This window comes from Eucalyptus grandis, chromosome 9 (assembly GCF_016545825.1).
Source record: "Eucalyptus grandis isolate ANBG69807.140 chromosome 9, ASM1654582v1, whole genome shotgun sequence".
NCBI lineage: Eukaryota > Viridiplantae > Streptophyta > Magnoliopsida > Myrtales > Myrtaceae > Eucalyptus > Eucalyptus grandis.
Genome location: NC_052620.1, coordinates 29,355,895 through 29,373,566, shown reverse-complemented (window position 1 = coordinate 29,373,566; position 17,672 = coordinate 29,355,895). Strand labels below are relative to the sequence as shown.

At 42.3% G+C, this 17,672-nt stretch overlaps 2 protein-coding genes across 2 annotated transcripts; both read right to left on the bottom strand.

Moving 5' to 3' along the window:
- Window positions 1-2,873: 2,873 nt before the first annotated feature.
- Window positions 2,874-4,515, bottom strand: LOC104419145 (30S ribosomal protein S21, chloroplastic). Its single transcript, XM_010030704.3, has 2 exons — window positions 4,051-4,515; window positions 2,874-3,248 (listed from the first exon to the last, which is right to left on the bottom strand). The coding sequence occupies exons 1-2, from the start codon at window positions 4,476-4,478 to the stop codon at window positions 3,137-3,139; spliced, it is 540 nt and encodes a 179-aa protein (XP_010029006.2). The 5' UTR covers window positions 4,479-4,515; the 3' UTR covers window positions 2,874-3,136.
- A 5,758-nt stretch (window positions 4,516-10,273) lies between these two features.
- Window positions 10,274-12,527, bottom strand: LOC104419143 (cytochrome P450 94B3). The gene has a single exon (XM_010030702.3). It carries the CDS (start codon window positions 12,484-12,486, stop codon window positions 10,945-10,947), a length of 1,542 nt encoding a protein of 513 aa, XP_010029004.1. The 5' UTR covers window positions 12,487-12,527; the 3' UTR covers window positions 10,274-10,944.
- Between the last annotated feature and the right edge of the window lie 5,145 nt (window positions 12,528-17,672).

Here is a 17,672-nt window from a genome sequence, read left to right as displayed (position 1 = left end):
GGGCTATATAATTTGCCTTCTCACCCTTCACCCTTGTTCGATCAAGTATGGATTTTGTCTATCCACAAATCATACATCTATTAGAGAGAATCTTACTCTGATACCATCTGTAATGACTTAACTATTTCACATAGACCAAATCATAAAAAAAAGTACTTTGAGTAAGCGCACAAAGTAGTGATTATTTGGAGATTGGTGTTGGCTAATAAATAATTAAACAGGGGTTCCCCTGTTCAATATTAAACTTGAGATGTCACAAACCAAGACATGACAATTCCATCAAATGAATTTGGTTGGAACATTGATTTGTGTGGAAGATGGAGTATTAGTGTGATGCCCTTGGATTAAAAAATCACTTGATGTCTTATTTGCTTTGGTCCATTTCGTGTTGAGCCTCACGTTTTTGTCTATTCGTTTACTATTAGATTACTTATCATGGCAATATTCTTATCTAAGCATGCTTAGCGTTGGAGTTTTAATGCCAGAAGATATGTCATATGAAATAGATACAGTTTTTACATATATGATTCAAGAAACGCTTCCTCCTGCTCAATATGCAAGTCAATTTATTCCGGTCTCATTTGCCATCATAGAAGCTTATGAGGAGCCGTACCTTGCCCGAATCATCTCAACACGACTATCACTCCCCGCCCTCGTGAAACCAACGCATTACAATTGGAGTGCCTGTTCTCCTACAGAATTTGCTGGAGTGATTCGTATTGATGGGTAGCTGGAGCTGTTATTCGCAAGTAGCATTTAACCTTTTCCTATGAGTTTGTAAGGGAAACCTGCGTTTGGGTTCGGAGGCTAGGGGGGCGGACATCAAACAAATGGGGGAGAATACAATTAGAAGAGGCTTGGCATTTTGTACATGATGAACCTTGATTGCGTGATGCAACGAGACGACGCGGAGAGAGACGGCCATTTTCGGGATTTGGATCGGGTGATTTGGTGTTACAATCTTCTTTGAGTCCAGCGGAGCATGAGAGTGACTGGTAGATCCTGGGTCCTCATCCAATCCTCATGTAGCGGATTTTGTGCGGGCTCCTCCCTCGCTCTTCGACTCTTGACCTTTCCAATTATGATCGAGAATGATCGAGGAAACACCGCCTTGCGACAAAGATGATGAACTTAATCGGGTGTGTGAAAACAAACTATTTCGAGATTGAATCAGATCGCTTGATTTGGACTCCATACACGTGCTTGAAAGTGAATCTCTGAATATTTGTTTCATCTGCCAGAGTTCGAGTGTCACAAGTGTGATTGGGGCGGCTGATCGCGACAAGTTGCCCTAGCCTCGATTTGCTTTTGATTTTATTTGGTATATCCGGATCCGACCGGCTGTCCTTAAAATGACATTTCACCTTGGTTATCTTCCATATGAATTAAGCAGCAATCCCTGTTCGAGCCGAAGTCAAATCGAATTAAGTGCTTGGGCCTGATTACAATGTTTTCTGCACTGCAAGTACCTTGGTCCTAATAATGGTCTGAACGGCGTGGCCAGCACGAATAACAGCAGGCTGAAGACTGATACTTTGCCCATCTGGTCAGAGGCCGAGGTCGTCCAGAAAGTCGAACCAGGTTGGTTTTGTTAATCGACACTCCTTTCCGGAGCAACTAACCCAGTCCCAATATGTTAATGCCATCTTTTGTTCTCTCTGCTAAGTATCCATCGCAGTGGAAAGATCTCACTAACCCATCTGCAGCCCCAACCCGACCACCTGGTTTATACATTGTCGATGATGACTCCAGCACAACCAGTCACCAATTTTGTTGACTCTTGAAGCGATTCGATCTCGTGGATGTAAGCTTACCTTCTCTTATGCAGGAGGACAAAGCTGTGTGGTTCCGGAATCCATCCCGAGTTTTGATGTGCTCACTGGAATGACAAATTCCTTCAGTACCAATTCACAAAAATGCCACCTCCATTTTAGTTCTTCAAGTACTGGAACATGGCAAGACAATCACATCCCGGTTTTTGTATTCATCTCTCTTGGAGGTTACCATGCAGGAAGTTTGCATATCCAATTCTTGGACACAGCCTTTTTGGATTGATTCTGCTCGTTAAGCAACCAAATGAGCGAAATATATACCAAGCAATCCAGTTCGGCACTTCAAACATAGACTTTATAAAATTAAGATAAATAGCATAATATGAGGTGGAACAATATATTTTCTGAGGAAGCATCGAGGAAACAATGAATGCACACCAACATTGCTGCAGCGTATCTTTTAGGGGTCCAACTCTACCGTCATTTCTAAGCCAAAATAAGGGATAGACACGTTTTCTGAGGAAGCATCCAGGAATCATTAAGCCAGCCTATCCTGCTTTGTAAAATGGGGACCATCTTACTGGACATCAGTCAAAGCGAGACAAAAGAAACTTGTGGAATGACTTCCCATCTTTTCTGCAATTATGGTATTGCCGGGAGAAACTCCATAAAACACTTTGACAAGCTCGACAACATAGTTCAAGCTATAGAACATATGAAGGTAAAATCTATCTGTAGGCAAATCTTGTTATTCCACTAACAAAATCATCATGCCACCCATGACGGAGTTGAATGATATGAATATGAATCCAATAGCTTCGTCCAGCTGTATCATGATCATAAATGCAAAGGAAACTGATGAGGGAGGACAGGATATGTCATACAGAGGTGTGCATGGAAGAAACCAGCCCAACATCATGTAGTCCATATGGCCAATGCCAGCAGCAGCTCAACATGTGTGCTATAACTTTGATAAAATAATGTAAATATTGTTCAATAATAGCTTCATTAAGTGCAATTTAAGAGTGAAAAGAATCTTGTCAATGAGAATGGTGGAGTCTAATGATCACCCATCAAGATCGATTTCGCACAACTTCTATCGAATTTTCAAGAGTACCTTCAAATAAATTTCATTAGTTCTCCTGGTAAGCAAAGATTCCTTAGCCTATGTACAAGCAGAATGGAAATGATTTAAGTGAAGAGGCTTTGTGACAACACTGGATGCATTTACCATATGTACTGCAGAAAGGTATAATATACTCAACACTTCCGGAACCAGTGTCACTGCAACATAGAAAAAGCAGAAAAGCTCCTGAAACCAAAGGCAAGAAGAAGTCCTCAAAAAAGAAAGCGTGGGAGGTAAATCAGTAGGGAATATCCTCTTCTGGAAGATCCCAGTTATCTCCTTCATCATTGCTCTTCTTACTTGTAGCAGTCTCATCCTTGTTCTGTGAAGCAGCTCTTGAGAAGGGGCGCCTGCACATGCATCAACATGGAAGACATAGGTTAGAGATAGTAAAGATAACCAGAATCACGAGCAAAACAGACACGCCAGATATTTTCATTGAGCGAGACGCAAGACATATTAATAGATCAATACAAGAATGCTAAGTGAATGCGGAAGAGGTTGAGAAGAAAACCACTAGGCAGAAAAAAATCAGCTTAACACTATCTACTTTCTTGTGACAGGACGGCATACTCCCATTTATCATATAGAACTTTCCACTCAGTCACGGTGACAACCGACAGCATTTGCAAGCAGATCAATACAAGAAGTATTCGGCGGCAATTTGAAAAGACTTGTATGCCAAAGTGACTATACTGTCATCCGGAGCAAAACTCTTCGTGATGAATCGTCTTCAACCCCTCAAGTTCAGAGGAACTCAAAAGACAGCTATGGAAGTTGAGCTCCTTCGGGAGGTGAGAAAGCGTCATCATCAGGCTAAAAACAGTAAACCATCCTAATTTCATACGACAAACTGCGCCGAAGCCAGACACTGTACCAAGCAAACTAGGATTTTCGTGTAGTGAAGATCCCTCGTGCAAGAATAAAGGAGACATGGAAGAATTAAGAAATTGCGTTCTCCTCATCCACGCTTATACACTGAGAGCCCAAAAATGCAGCAGGTAACGCCACAATCTATAGCCTCCCACAGCTCAGACCTCAACCTACAGGCTACAGTGCCATCTCAACGAACTAAATTAGCTCAGACGATTACGAATAGATCAACGAATCATCTGATCTGACAGAAAAGGGGGGCGATCGGATCGGGAAAACCTCTTGCGATTGCGCTTCGCGGCCTCGCGAGACTTGCGCTTCTTCTCGTCCTGGGCGTTCTCGAAGAACCTGCGCCGCTTGCACTCCTGGATGACGCCGGCCTTCATGACCTCCCGGCGGAACCGGTTGAGGAGCCGCTCCTCGGGCTCGTTGTCGGCCACGATCAACTGCACGTTGTACGCCGACCGGAAGAAGAGCGTGTTGGCGTACGCCAGGGAGGGGCACATGACGGAGGACAGCTCGGAGGTCGGGGGCTCCTGGCCTGGGGGCGCGGGAAGGGCGGATTCGCGGCGCGATTTTCGGATGGCCTGCGAAGGAGCCGGCGACGGCGAAGTGGAGAGGGAGAGGACCGGCGGAGGCGGAGGCGGCGGCGGAGGCGGTTTGGAGGGCAAGAGGAAGGAGAGGAAGCCGGGGAGAGAGGAAGCCATGGAGTGACGGCGAAGGAGTGATGCGTTTCGTGGATAGGATGAGGTGGGCAGTGCGGACGCGACCGTGGTTTTTCCGTGGCAGGTGGGCCCGGTCCAGCGGATTGAGGTTACGTGGCCCACGGATTTGGATGTTATGTTTAGATATAATATTATACTTTGATTTAATATCTAACGTGATTTCTAAATTTTTAATTTAGTCAATATAATTTTTAAAATTTAACTTATTTTGATATGTGTTCAATGTAGTCTTTGATTTATATAAAAATATTCAAAGTCAATTAATTCAACATTAGTGATAGTATTAAATATTTTCATGTAACCTATAAATTAAATTAAACATATAATAAAAATTTAGAGATTATATTGAATAAATTAAAAGTTTAAGAGTTATATAGAACAAATTAAAAATTTAAATACCATATGACAGAAATTATTTATGTTATTTTCCATTCGTTAAATGATATTTTGTCCATGAAATTCATGTTAACTTCTCCTTCCATAAAAAGTTTGACAGCATGTATAGAGGGAGAATTACCAAAAAGTCCTAAACCTATTGTAATTGTGCCAATTCAGTCCTAAACTTATTTTTTTGACCAATTGAGTTCTAAACCTTTTTATTATTATTCCCGATCAATTCATCCGGCCAAAAATGGCGGCCGGCCGACGTGGCGGTTGGCCGTGGAATTTTTTAATAATATTTTTTAATTATTTTTATCTTTTTTCCTTCTTCTTTTTTTCCCTCTCCCTCCTTCTTCCCCGGGCTCCGGCGACCCAGCGGGCGAGCCCTCGCTAGATCCTAGGCGAGGGGGCCTCGCCGTCGCCGGGTTTGGCGAGGCGAGCCCCGCCCCGATCCGGCGAGGGCTCGCCTCGCGGTCGCCGGCGAGGCGAGCCCTCGCCGATCCCGTGAGGGGGCTCGCCAACGGTCTAGGAACCGATCTAGAGGAAGAAGACCTTGGAGTCACCGACGGAGGCGGGGGATGAGGCGGGGAGTCGACGATGCCGTCGCAGATCTTGGAGAGTTCGGCCTCGATCTTGGCACGGTAGTCGCGGATCGCGTTTGACAAGGCCCTCCTTGCCGAATCTCGGCGAGGGCTCGCCTCTCGGTCGCCGAGCGAGGCGAGCCCTCGCCGATCGGGGCTCGCCGAGCCGGACCCGGCGATGGCCGGGGCTCACCCCGCCGGCCATCTCGGTCCGAACCGGCCAGCCCTCCCCTCTGGCCGGTCGCCGAAGCCAAGGGAAGAAGGAGGAGAGGAGGAGGAAGGAGGGAGAGGGAAAAAAAAAAAAAAGGAAAAAAGATTAAAAAAATTAATAAAATATTTTTTTTAAAATAAAATATTATTAAAAATGTCGCCGATGCCGACCGGCCGCCACATCAGCGCCCGGCCGGCCATTTTTGGCCGGATAGACTGATCATGAATGATTATAAAGGTTTAGGACTTAATTGGTCAAAAAAATAAGTTTAGGACTGAATTGGCACAATTATAATAAGTTTAGGACTTTTTTAGTAATTTTCCCCATGTATAGATGATCATGACTATGAGCAGTTCATACATAACGTTTGATTTGAACAGATGACTTCTTTGAGATCTTCTGACACCCTTGTCTATTATGCTATCATGCATTTTTTTTCTTGTTGAAAGAGGAGTTGTCGGCAGATCTGGAGCAGCGCCCAAATTCGGATCTGTATAGAGACGTATCGATGGCCTTAGAAAGATCTCAACTTTGTTTTTGTTTTTTTTTTTTTGTTTTTTTTTAACGCAGTGGACCTTCACTCCGCCATTGATCGTCTGGACGAGCTGCTTCGTTCATACACGAAGGGCGGCCACGAGCAACAACAAAGTGGGTGGCCGGCTGGCTCGACCATGGACAGGCAACGAGTGCGAACCGCCACAGACAAGGGAGGGGAGCTGGCTGTGTGAACGGAGGAGGGAGAAGAGAGAGAGAAAAAGAAAGTGAGAGTTTTATTTTTCTTTGGGCTTTACTAGCAAACTAGTTAGAATAACAATATATTATTGAGCCACAAATCCTTGGGTGACAGTTTTTAATATACCGTGAGAATAACAGTTTATTCTAAATCACAAAAAATCAAATCGTAAATAATTATAAATTGTTATGATATTCAATTTTTTCAAGAATTTATGATTCACAATAAATTGTTTTTGTGTGTGCGCTTTTGTGTTGTTTGTTTTTATACCACCCGTGGTGGTGGCATCGCTGGTTAGGCGCCGGTTCCTTTTACGAGAGGTCTAGCGTTCGATTCACGGCGTTGTCAAGCGACTTACCCAGGGCAGCAAGAGTGGTGGTGATTCTATTGCTCCTCCAGGGTTTACTCTGCCGCGAAGTGGCGCACAAGGCTTCCTTGAGTTACCAAAAAAAAATATATGTTTTTGTGATTGAATTTTTTTTATTTTAAAAATGCCATGGCTAGGGGTGTGCATGGTCCGGGCGGGCGGTTTCGACCTAGAACCGGAACTGCCCGCTAAAGACCAATTCCGAAAATTAGAATCGGGATCCACCGTTTGTTGCATGGATCCACCCGGACCGATCCGGTTCCCGGGTGGATCCATGAAACCGATCTTGACGCGAAACAATTTTGGTTTTCAACATAGAACAATTACGTGACATCAAAATAAACAAAATAAAGAAAAACCAAATTTAAAACGTGAAGATGCGAACGGAAGAGAAATAAACGCAACGAATTTACAAATACGGTCTTGGCGGTTCCGGGTATTTTGCACACCCCTAGAAGAGAGTGAGATGAGATTTAGGATTTTTTTAGTAAATTTTTTTTTTAATATTAAAAAGGTTCCGGTCCGATCCGGGTGGGTGGGCGGGCGGATCCGCTCATGGAACCGGGAATCGGACCGGTACCCACCGTTCCCATAAATTGAACCGAAACCGGACCGATTCCCTCAAGAACCGCCGGTTCCGTGCGGTTCCTAGGTATTTTGCACATCCCTAGCCATGGCAGTCTATGACATAACACATTGAGACCTATGCATGCCGTGCCATCAAAGTGTCCGTGGAAATTTTCTTGTCTCATTGTCGAGGGAACTATATATATCTCATGAACCGGTTCCCTTTATTCACATCAAAGGTGCTATATTAAGTTAGCAATTTTGTCAAACGTCACAGTAACTTTGCGTTGAAATTTCCCAATGAGCTTTGAGAGTCGCCGACAAAATATAAATGCAAATCGATAAAGTACGATAAATTGTGATTTATGTCGATTTCACATTAATAAGGTTGACAAATTTTCATAATCACTACCAAAATTCAAATGTCAACAGTCGACTCACTTACACGCGCCTTGCTCGACATCCTGTCGGCAATTACGCATTCACTAATCACGCGTGCGATCGGCCCTGTGCATCATTCGAATCGTCCCATCAAAGTCCGAACTTTTTTGACGGGAGGAGCAGACGTAAAATGATGCTTCCACGCATGCACGAGCACGCACGTTGATATCGTTGACTTTGATGTGCTGCTTTGGAAGAGCTTGCGTTAGGTTACATTGTATAGTTGTTAGTTTTTCAGCATCGAAGCATTATCCTCAGTTTCCACCGGCGCAAAAACTGCTCACAGAAATCGATCCCCAAAAGTAAACGGAACAGAATGGATTGAACATGAGAATACGAAATATAGACTCCATAGAGTTGACTTATTAGTTAAAAAAGATCTTGAATTCATTAAGAGGATGTACATGTTCGGTTCTTGCGTCGTGGATAGATAAATAATTTGAGCTGCTTATCCGAACCGCAGCTTGGGTCTCATTTTGCTCACGAGCTTGGTAAGCGATGAAATAATTAAATATTAAGTCATGTTTTTATTTAATAGCTCACAATAAATTTTATAATGTCTAAAAAAGTTCTTCGATCAAAGTGAAGTTGTTCCCTAAAAAAATCGAACATGTCGTTTGTAGTATTTCACGCCATATAACTATTACGTAAGACGTAAGTGTTGAAAAAATATTAGAAAAAAATGAAAAAAAAATGATAGAAATCTATTAAAAAATTGAAAAAAATAAGATCAAAATATCTTAGGCATATAGGTATTTTCCTTAAGAATAATTCTATCGCTTAGAGTATGAAACACAATGTGGTACCCTCTAATGACTATCCTCTCGAGATATAATATACAATTTCTTTTTTTTTTAATTTCGCATAGAATAATAGAATGAAGAAGAATAACGTTAAGTGTAAATCCAACAAAGAAAGAAAAGATATGTGTAGAAAACCATAATATTCTTGTTTATATTTATCTATGTCACTTTTTAATTATGTTCAAATTAACAATAAGTAGGTTAAAAAAGAGAGCCATTTTCCATTTTTTAGTTGTTTTACCACACACACCTCAATCAGATGTGTCTATATTTATTATCGAAAGTTTTTATACTACAATGGTTATTGTTGCTTAGCAATCATAACGCGCGTAACAATCATCTACTAAAAAGTTTCTTAACTACTCAGCCTTATTGTCAAATCTACATCCAAAGGCATTGGTTTCATTCAAATTGTAATATATGCATTGCCAAAAAGTTTCTTAACTATCTTAATATTAGATCCAGTAATGTTCTTACTAGCCTTTTATTGTCAAAACTCTAAGTTTATAACCACTGACAAAAAAAAGAGACCATATATAACCTTCGTATCTTTCTTTTTGGTCCACATATTTTTCTCATTCAATCTCATATTTGCACACATAAATAAAACAGCACGAAACAATTTAGCTACAAGTCAACTTTTGGCACATTGAAAAAATTTGCTAATGTGAACCGGAAATAAAAGATAAGAATAAAATCATCATATAAACAACACCAACCGACAGAAGATTTAGGGAAAAAGACTTTACTGGATGCATATCCTAACGTAAGATTGTAGGGTTTATCTGCTTACTAACGACATTTAGCGTTTGTCATTGCATCATCACAGTTTTCACTGTTTATTTGCTAATTTTCTCAATTTAACAAAAAACAACATATTTCAACTTATTTCACCTCTAGCTCAAGTAATTGAACATTTGACAACGATATTCCTTAAGTTGGTTCTGGATAAAACTTCTTCATTGTTGGCAACAATTTTCCTATTTTACCTGGTCACGATTTCCTATCCTCGTCGAAAATCAAACAGAGACCAGTGAATTCATGAATAAAAAATGGAAAGTCATTGAGTGCCTCAATTTTCAGTCCTAGACGCATGTTTACAAAAGAGTAATCATGAACTTCAGAGAGAAAACACCTACAAACATCCAAGTTCCTCTTGAAAAGCAAACATAGGCATCGAAGCCCCAAAGAGCAATTTACCCGACACTCATTAACCTTACCCGAACGACCAAAAATTCTTTTGTGCTTATGGCCGGTAATGTACCACGAGAAACCACCCACAAATTTGTGATACTTGTTTTTCATTATCTTTGAGTCCTTGTTCAATTCCAACAACGATGGTAGCAGTGGCAAATTCTAGTTTGGGAATCCATGAGGCGCTTATTCTTAAGATTGTTTGAAAAATATTAGATAATATGAAAATTAAGAAATTGATGGAAATCTATTGGAAAAAGATGAAAAAATAAGATTAAAACATCTAAGGTGTCCTTGAGTATCATTCCACCACTCGAAGTATGAAACTCGGTCCAATAAATTCTAGCGGCTATTCTCCTAAGATACAATAGACTTTTTTCTTTATTAGTATAGAATCAGAGAATGAACATGATGTAAACCCAACCAAAAAAGGAAAGATATGTAAGATTGCTGTTTTGCATAATCATTTCTTGCATTTACTTGAAAAACCTTACAAATCCGTTGCAAATTGTCGCAGCCAGGACTGTTACAAAACGATGCAAAATCACTACAAAACCGCGACAAAAATGATGGCTTTCAATATTTCAAGACTTACTAATCTTATTGAAATACACAACAAGAAGTACGAAACAAACAATAGTCGGACATGGTTTCCCCGACATCTTAGGTGGATGCGTGCTCTCAAATCTGTTTACACAGGCTTTTGCTTGGTCGGTTAAAAGATCAAAACGTGGACGATAGAAATGATGCAAGGAACGAGCCAATTGAAACGTTGCTTCTCTTTCGGGCCATCCACGAAAGACGTTGCTTCAAACGAACAAACTCGGGCCTTGAACTGCAAAAATCTTTCACGTGCTGCATAGCGATTCGAACAAATTCGGACAAAAGTTTGAAAGATCGCATAGGATTCCGAATGTCTCCCGCATTCGTTTCGTGTCATCTGGATCACATTCGCCATTGTTCAGCGCCCCTTCTTTATTATTAATCATCATCGTTTTGAGCCGTGATGGGCAAAACCTAACTTTTGGCCAAAACATCAGGAAAAAGTGCCCAAAAAAAGCGATCTTGATCACCGCAATCGGTCCCTTTCTTTCTTCCCTGATATTTACAACAGAAAAAATTGACGCCATTCTCGAGTCGCCCCCCCCGGAAGATCACACGTTCTCGGGCTCATTGGCTCGCAGGCGGGCGCTCTCGCTTGCGGATCTGAACCGGTAACCCGCCGGCCATGTGGGCCGTCAAGAGGGGCACGAAGACCCCGTCGTCGTCCCTCTCGACCGGCCTGATCTCGAACCGGCGCAGCACCGAGGCCACCACGTACTTCATCTGCAAAAACGCCATCTCCTTCCCGATGCAGTCCCTCGGGCCGGCCTGGAAGACCGGGAACTTGTACGGACACACCTTCTTCAGCTCCCCTCGGGGCTTCCCTTCCGGTCCCTCGAACCACCGGCCCGGCTTGAACTCCAGCCGATCCCTCCCCCAGATCGACTCCATCCTCCCCATCCCGTAGGGGAAGTACGTCACCCTGTCCCCGGCTCGGACCGGAGTCCCGTCCGGCAAGACGTCGTCGCCGACGGCGTGCTTCGAGTCCCACGCGACCGGCGGGTACAGCCTCATCACCTCGCACAGGCACCCGCTCAGGAACTTGAGCTCCTTCAGGGAGTCGTAGTCCAGCTCCCCCGCGGCGCCGTCGACTTCTCCGATCAGCTCCCGCTCCACCTCCTGGCTCCGCGAGAGCATCCAGAAGAGCCACGTCATCGCCGCCGAGGTCGTGTCTCGCCCGGCCATTATGAAGCTGATCACCATGTCTCGGATCAACTCCTCGCCGTAGCCCGCTGACGCTAGGCGCGACAAGAGATCCGATTGACTGCCCGCGCTGCGATCCCCCGTTTCGACGATTCGTTCCGCTCGATCTCGAATCAACCGAGCAATGCTCGAGTGAACCTCGTCGACTGCCTGCTTCAGCTCGCGCTCCGATCCGACTCCGAGCCACCTCTTGATCCTCCAAATCGCTGATACAGGCGCGGCTCCGCGGCGCGCGCAGATCGCACACGAAACGTCGTACGCTCTAGCGAGCGGAGAGTCGGGCAGGGAAGGTTCAAGAGAGCAAACCTCGGTCCCGAGCGAGACTCTGCAAATCATGTCGAACGCGAGCCGCTTCAGCAGCTCCTGCAGGTCGACCGTCCTCCTCTCCGCCGACAGCGACTCGAGGACCGGCATTAGCCGGCCATCAACCACATCCTTCAGAGTCGTCGCCGTATACTCCCTCAGCGACCTGACGCTGAACTCGTGACTCGCGAGCTTCCGCTGGCTCCGCCACAGCTCGCCGTCGACGTTGAAGATGCCGCAGCCGAGGAAGTCGCCGAGGATCTCCGTGAACGGCCTGCCCTTGGGGAAGTTGTGGAAGTTCGTCCGGAGGATGTGCTCGACGTTCGCGGGGCTCGCCGTCACGATGGTGCGGCGGGCGCCGAGCCGCCGCACGACGATGGTGTGCGTCGGCGACCGGGCGAGGAGCTCCGTGTACCATTCCAGGAGGCGGCGGCGGTTCCGGTAGAAGGAGACCAAGCACCCGATGACGGGGTAGCTCGGGGGGCCGCCGGGAACCTTGGCGGCTCGCCGGAGATCGCCAGCGAGCCATTGGAAGAGGAGGAGGAGGAAGAAGAGGGCAAGGAAGAGGAAGTGGGGGAATGGCTGAAGTGTTTCTGGTTCCATGTTTCAAAGCATGTGCTTGAATATGAAACGAATAACTGTGGGACGTGCTGCTTGCGATGATTTAACAGGGAAGTGGGCTCCCATTGTGAGATTATTTTTCTTTTATTTTTTAAATCTTTTTCCCTTTTTTTTTTGTTTGACTTCGAGAGGAAAAAAAGAGACAAGAAATAAAGTGGATTTCGGATAGACGTAATAATTGTAGTTATTCAGATGAACATTGATTGTTATGAAAAATTAAAAAGTTTATTAATATTATGAAGAATCTTAAATTGATACAATTATAATAAATTTATCTAAAATTAATTTTTTGATCTAAAAAATTCTCAAACTAATATATTTATAACGAATTTATTCTTAGTAATTTCGTTAAATTAGATTTATATCACGAAAAATTACAAATCGGTACACATATAATAAACGAAAAGTAAAGTCCCAAATTAGTGCATCCATCAATTATTATATATTATCAAACTTAGTAATTTAACAGCAAAATTTAATGAAAATTAATATATAGTATATTTATGACAAGTATACTAGTTTGGCTAATTTAGTATTTTTGGTGATGTTAACCTAAATTAAACTTCATACATGATATTAATAGAAAAAGAGAGAAAAATAAAAGTTATCCGGAAGGGACTGGAATTTGACTTAGGTAAAAGTGGCATGCATCATTACCCCCGTCATTTTATCCCCCACGTGATGGATTCCCGGGGAAATTATGTTTATTCTATTCTAATCTCCGGCGACAAATCGTACGTGCGGCACTATCGACCCGACCATGTTCTATGCCCTCCGATCATATCACACGGTCCCAAAAGAGGCGAAGACATAAAGACATCCACTTGATCGGTCGCTCCCTCCTGATTGGTCGGGCCCCTTCCCCTTCCATTTTCTCCGTTTGTCCTTCTCGTCTGTGGAAATTTGTTGGTGGCTGCTGGCTTTTGTAATTCGAGGACGACCCCCCTCTTCCGGTCAAGATATTTTAATTATTTATGTACTATTTTCTCAATTCTTCCTTCTCAACTTTTGATCCGTCCTTGACCCAAAAACACTTTTTCATATGTCCAATCAAAATCCTCAAATCTGCATACCTTTCCTTTTCTTTTTTTCTTTCTCTTGAACCCTTTCGATCACGAGCTTTTCCCATCCAGTCCGTTCAACCACCAGATGAAAAGAGCCTGAGCAGAAACCTCGAGTTTGCAGTTCTGTGTTCGGATTTTTTTTCCTGAGAATGTTTTTAATCAGGTCATTAACTGAAAACATGCGTGAAGAAAAGAAGAAGATAATTTTGCGTCAAAATTCTGAATTATGATGAATCGGAGTGACGTGGTTGCAAGAGTTAGGTGTGATTATAAAAGTTTAAGTAAATTAAGGTTCACACCTTCTTACCAAAAATATATAATAAAGTTGATTGCGTGGTACGCGAAAAAGAAGCACGTGAGAGAAAAGGTCACAATCGGAAGCACTTACTGTCCCGAGAGAGTCGCCAAGTACAGTCCGCAGATCCAGCCATTAAATGCGACAGGCTAGCCCCATCCACCGCTCCCTCCCGCCAACCAACCATTCTTCACTCTCACCAAGACAATGGACCGTCTACAAAATTATTCACCGCATCGATAATATAATTCGTGTGTATATATATACATATATATACATATATGTCTAGTATAAATTTCATTGTCTCTTACCCCCAAAAAATAAAATATTTCTCTCTTAATTCTTGACCGATAAAGGACGCCTGCAATAAATCATCTTTGCCGAATCTATTACTCCATGCTTTCTTAATAGAAAAAAGTTATAATTACATTTGATCGAGGAGAATTGATAACAACCGAAAGATAAGCAATTACCAAATCAGAAAAGAAAGATGGCTGTCCACGCCGCCTCTTTGTCGTTATGCATGTTCAAATGGTCCTTCCTTGTCGGCACACGCCATGAAAAAAAAAGGGACAAGAAGTTTATGTATTCTCGAGTCATATTCAATCAAGTGAATCAATTAGTCGTTGGTATATGTGCACTTTAGAAAAATGCGGTATTATAAATAGAGTACCATATTCCCATCATCGTTTTGTCAACACATGCCATTGCCCATCTTGTTGTTCTTCTTTTTTCCAAAAAAAATTGGGGTCCTTTTTGTAATAAGAAGCCCACTTTAGACAAATAAAGCGCGGACAAAAATTGTTTCATTATTCCTACGGAACCCGAATGGATTGATAAGGTCTCCTTCGCCTTCACCACTGAAAATTTATGAAAAGTAGATACGAATTCCGTGGATCGATGATTTGCCAGGTGAGGGGACTAGTGCATGCTTTTTTGGATTTTCACACGGCCTACGCGTAGCTGTCGAACCCGGACGGACGTCAGTCTTGGAAATCCGCGAGGCTGAAAAGTAAGCGCAAACAAGAAAGTGCCGATCGACCAAAACGCGCGAAAAAGAATCACCTCGCTTGATAATGACGACAGGTGGTCTGCTCAGCTGCTTCCCCACGGCCGTAAAAAAGTACTAGTCGTCAGTCAAGTAATGCAGGATCCGTTTGAGTAGGCATTAGACCTCATACAGTGGCCATAGACTAGACCTATCAAACGGACGGGAATAGGTTGGCCTGAGTTAAGAACAGGTCATAAAAACACTCATACATGACCCATAATCAATCTGACATCTATCATTAATGCACTTCATATTTAATCATCCACATCTAAACTGAAGCGAAAGTGAGCGTGGGACAAGTGAGCATGAGATCGAATGAAAACGAAAGAAAATTAACAAAAAGTGGTAAAGGTGGGTTGTGTCTAAAAAAACTTGTAACTCCATTGGTCCATTTACAAATCACATATGATCTACTTAAGATTTATATCATCTTTAAATATATTTATAATTCATTTATTCAATACAACTAAACTACACAATAACTTAGCTCATTATATATGAGTCATTAAATAGATTTATGACTTATTTTGACAGATTTACCATGATGTTCATACAAACTCAATTGTCATTCACTTATTCAAATCATTCAGTTCGTAGCCCTGTTCGTCCCAATTTGTACTAATTACAGTGTGTCCCCATTAACTTCATTTCCAGCCATATGATACACTAGTTATATACTCATCGGGTGCATATAAATTGAGTGTATCTTAGGAACTTATTGTGAAGTGTTGAAATACAATCCCGCAACACTTGATTGCTAGGATTTAATTAAGCATCATGGACATATTGTCTTTCTTCATCTAACAATTTATATTTTTTAGTTTGATTTTATAACATGGTATCAATACTTCCACATCATTTTATGTCCTATTGCGGTATCCTATTTTTCAATTTAAGTTTTTTCGGTCAAACTGTTTAGCACAGAGCGTATATGATCAGTCTACTATTCATATTTTCAGTGAATCTTTGAACAGTCATGTATAGAGAGGTCCTGTCTGGTATGATTCTAGCGGGGGCTGTAGCACGAGCTCGCTAGCTCGCCATTCGGATTTTCTGGGCTACGGCTAGGGTGGAGTAGTGCGGTGAGTTTGGAACCTTTGCGGCGATGATCGGATCCAGTGCCAGTGGCTTCTCCTCGCCCACTTATTTATTCAAATTTCTTATCACAAATTCAAAAGGAAAACTGAATTTTCTAATTAAGAAATAGTATTCCTCGTGTAACCAGAAACAGTGCGCGTATAACAGGAAACAAGGAACGCCTAGGGAGAAAAGATTGTCCGTGTTCTGGTGGGGACTGACCGAAGTATGGAAACGAACACTTGTCATAATCCCATTCGCGTGCGGAGAAAAATATCTGTCCAGCACTAGTCCCAGCCTCTTGAACATTTGTATTTTTAATTTTGCGAAGCCTATTACGAAGAAAAAAACGAAAAAGAAAATTATTTTTCACGAATGTCGTGAACGGACAAGCACTTCGAACGTCAATCGCGAAGGGTCAAATAATGTAATCAGGCGATTCTAGTTCGTGCAATTTTACTGCAACCGCGTAAGAATTCTCGGATGAAATCCAGCCCGAGCTAATCAAATTGACCCAAGGTCCGTCCCATTGGCTGATGCTTGACAAATCGAACTAGCCGACCTCAGTTTGGTCCACTGATCGTGTGGCCCTCTTTATCGTGGGAAATCTTCCTTTGCTTCTCTCCTTTTGTCGCTCCCTGTTTTCTTTTTTCTTTCCCACCCAGTGACGCTGACATGGCAATCATTCAGTGCCACGTCAGTGCCTCGTTTTGATTTTTTTTTTTTTTTGGGTCAAATTTCGATCTTATGTTGCACCGAGTCATCTGACGGTGTTGACAAAGGCGAAGTTGAAAAGATTTTGATTTAAGTTAGAGGACATGATTATATAGATTTTGTAAGCTAGAAGAACTCCTAGCCTATAAGTATGTTGACTTGTATTAAGTTGCACCTACCTAAATGCTGTATTGGGCACCATTGAGGTGAGTTGAGTAGGCATCATGATGAGTTCAAGTTTGACTCGATCCACATTCTCAGTACTCGAAACTTGATTCAAGTTTGATCAGGCTTTAAAGTTCATGTTTGAGCACGAGTCGAATGGAAAAATCAAGGTAGTCAAGCTTGATTCAACTTTAATCAATTGTAGAGAGATTCAAACTTGATATTGGATGGATCATGTAATATGGTTATATTGTGTAATTTTGGGTATTCTTGTGTTTGTTCTATAAGCATTAAATATTTTTTTAAATGGCAATAGAAACTTGAATTTATCTCAATTAGTCTCTCAACCGAACCTGTCGAGATGAGGATGGATGAGCTCAAGCTCAACTCAAGAAGATATAGAGAATAGCTTGAGCTTGACTCGAAATCATAAGAATCGATCTCGAGTGATCTTGAGGAGTGCCCGGGCTAAACACGATTAGTTTGACTCGAATTTTACTTCTGCGTGTTATCAAGCCCAACGAAGCAATTCATAAATCCTACTAGAAAATTTTATATTTTGTCTAAACAAAGCTAGATTTCAAGCTGGCGTAACGTGAGGGCTCAATCAAATGTTCTTAATGTATTAACAAATTGAATTTTCTTTCTAATTATGCCGTCGCCTTTTGATTTTGTTATCATTAATGTAGGGATAATAAGAAATTTCTGAAAGGGCACCAAGGCAAAATGCCTTTTGTTTTTACTTAAATATTAGTGTAGCGACAATTAGAAAAGCCTTGCTTGGGATCTAATATGTACGTAT

Excerpts from the sequence above, each read along its gene's own strand:
- LOC104419145 (XM_010030704.3), bottom strand. The coding sequence starts at position 4,478 with ATGGCTTCCTCTCTCCCCGGCTTCCTCTCCTTCCTCTTGCCCTCCAAA. Across the intron at positions 3,249-4,050 it reads GCGAAGCGCAATCGCAAGAG|GCGCCCCTTCTCAAGAGCTG; the intron begins GTTTTCCCGATC and ends ATGCATGTGCAG.
- LOC104419143 (XM_010030702.3), bottom strand. The coding sequence starts at position 12,486 with ATGGAACCAGAAACACTTCAGCCATTCCCCCACTTCCTCTTCCTTGCC.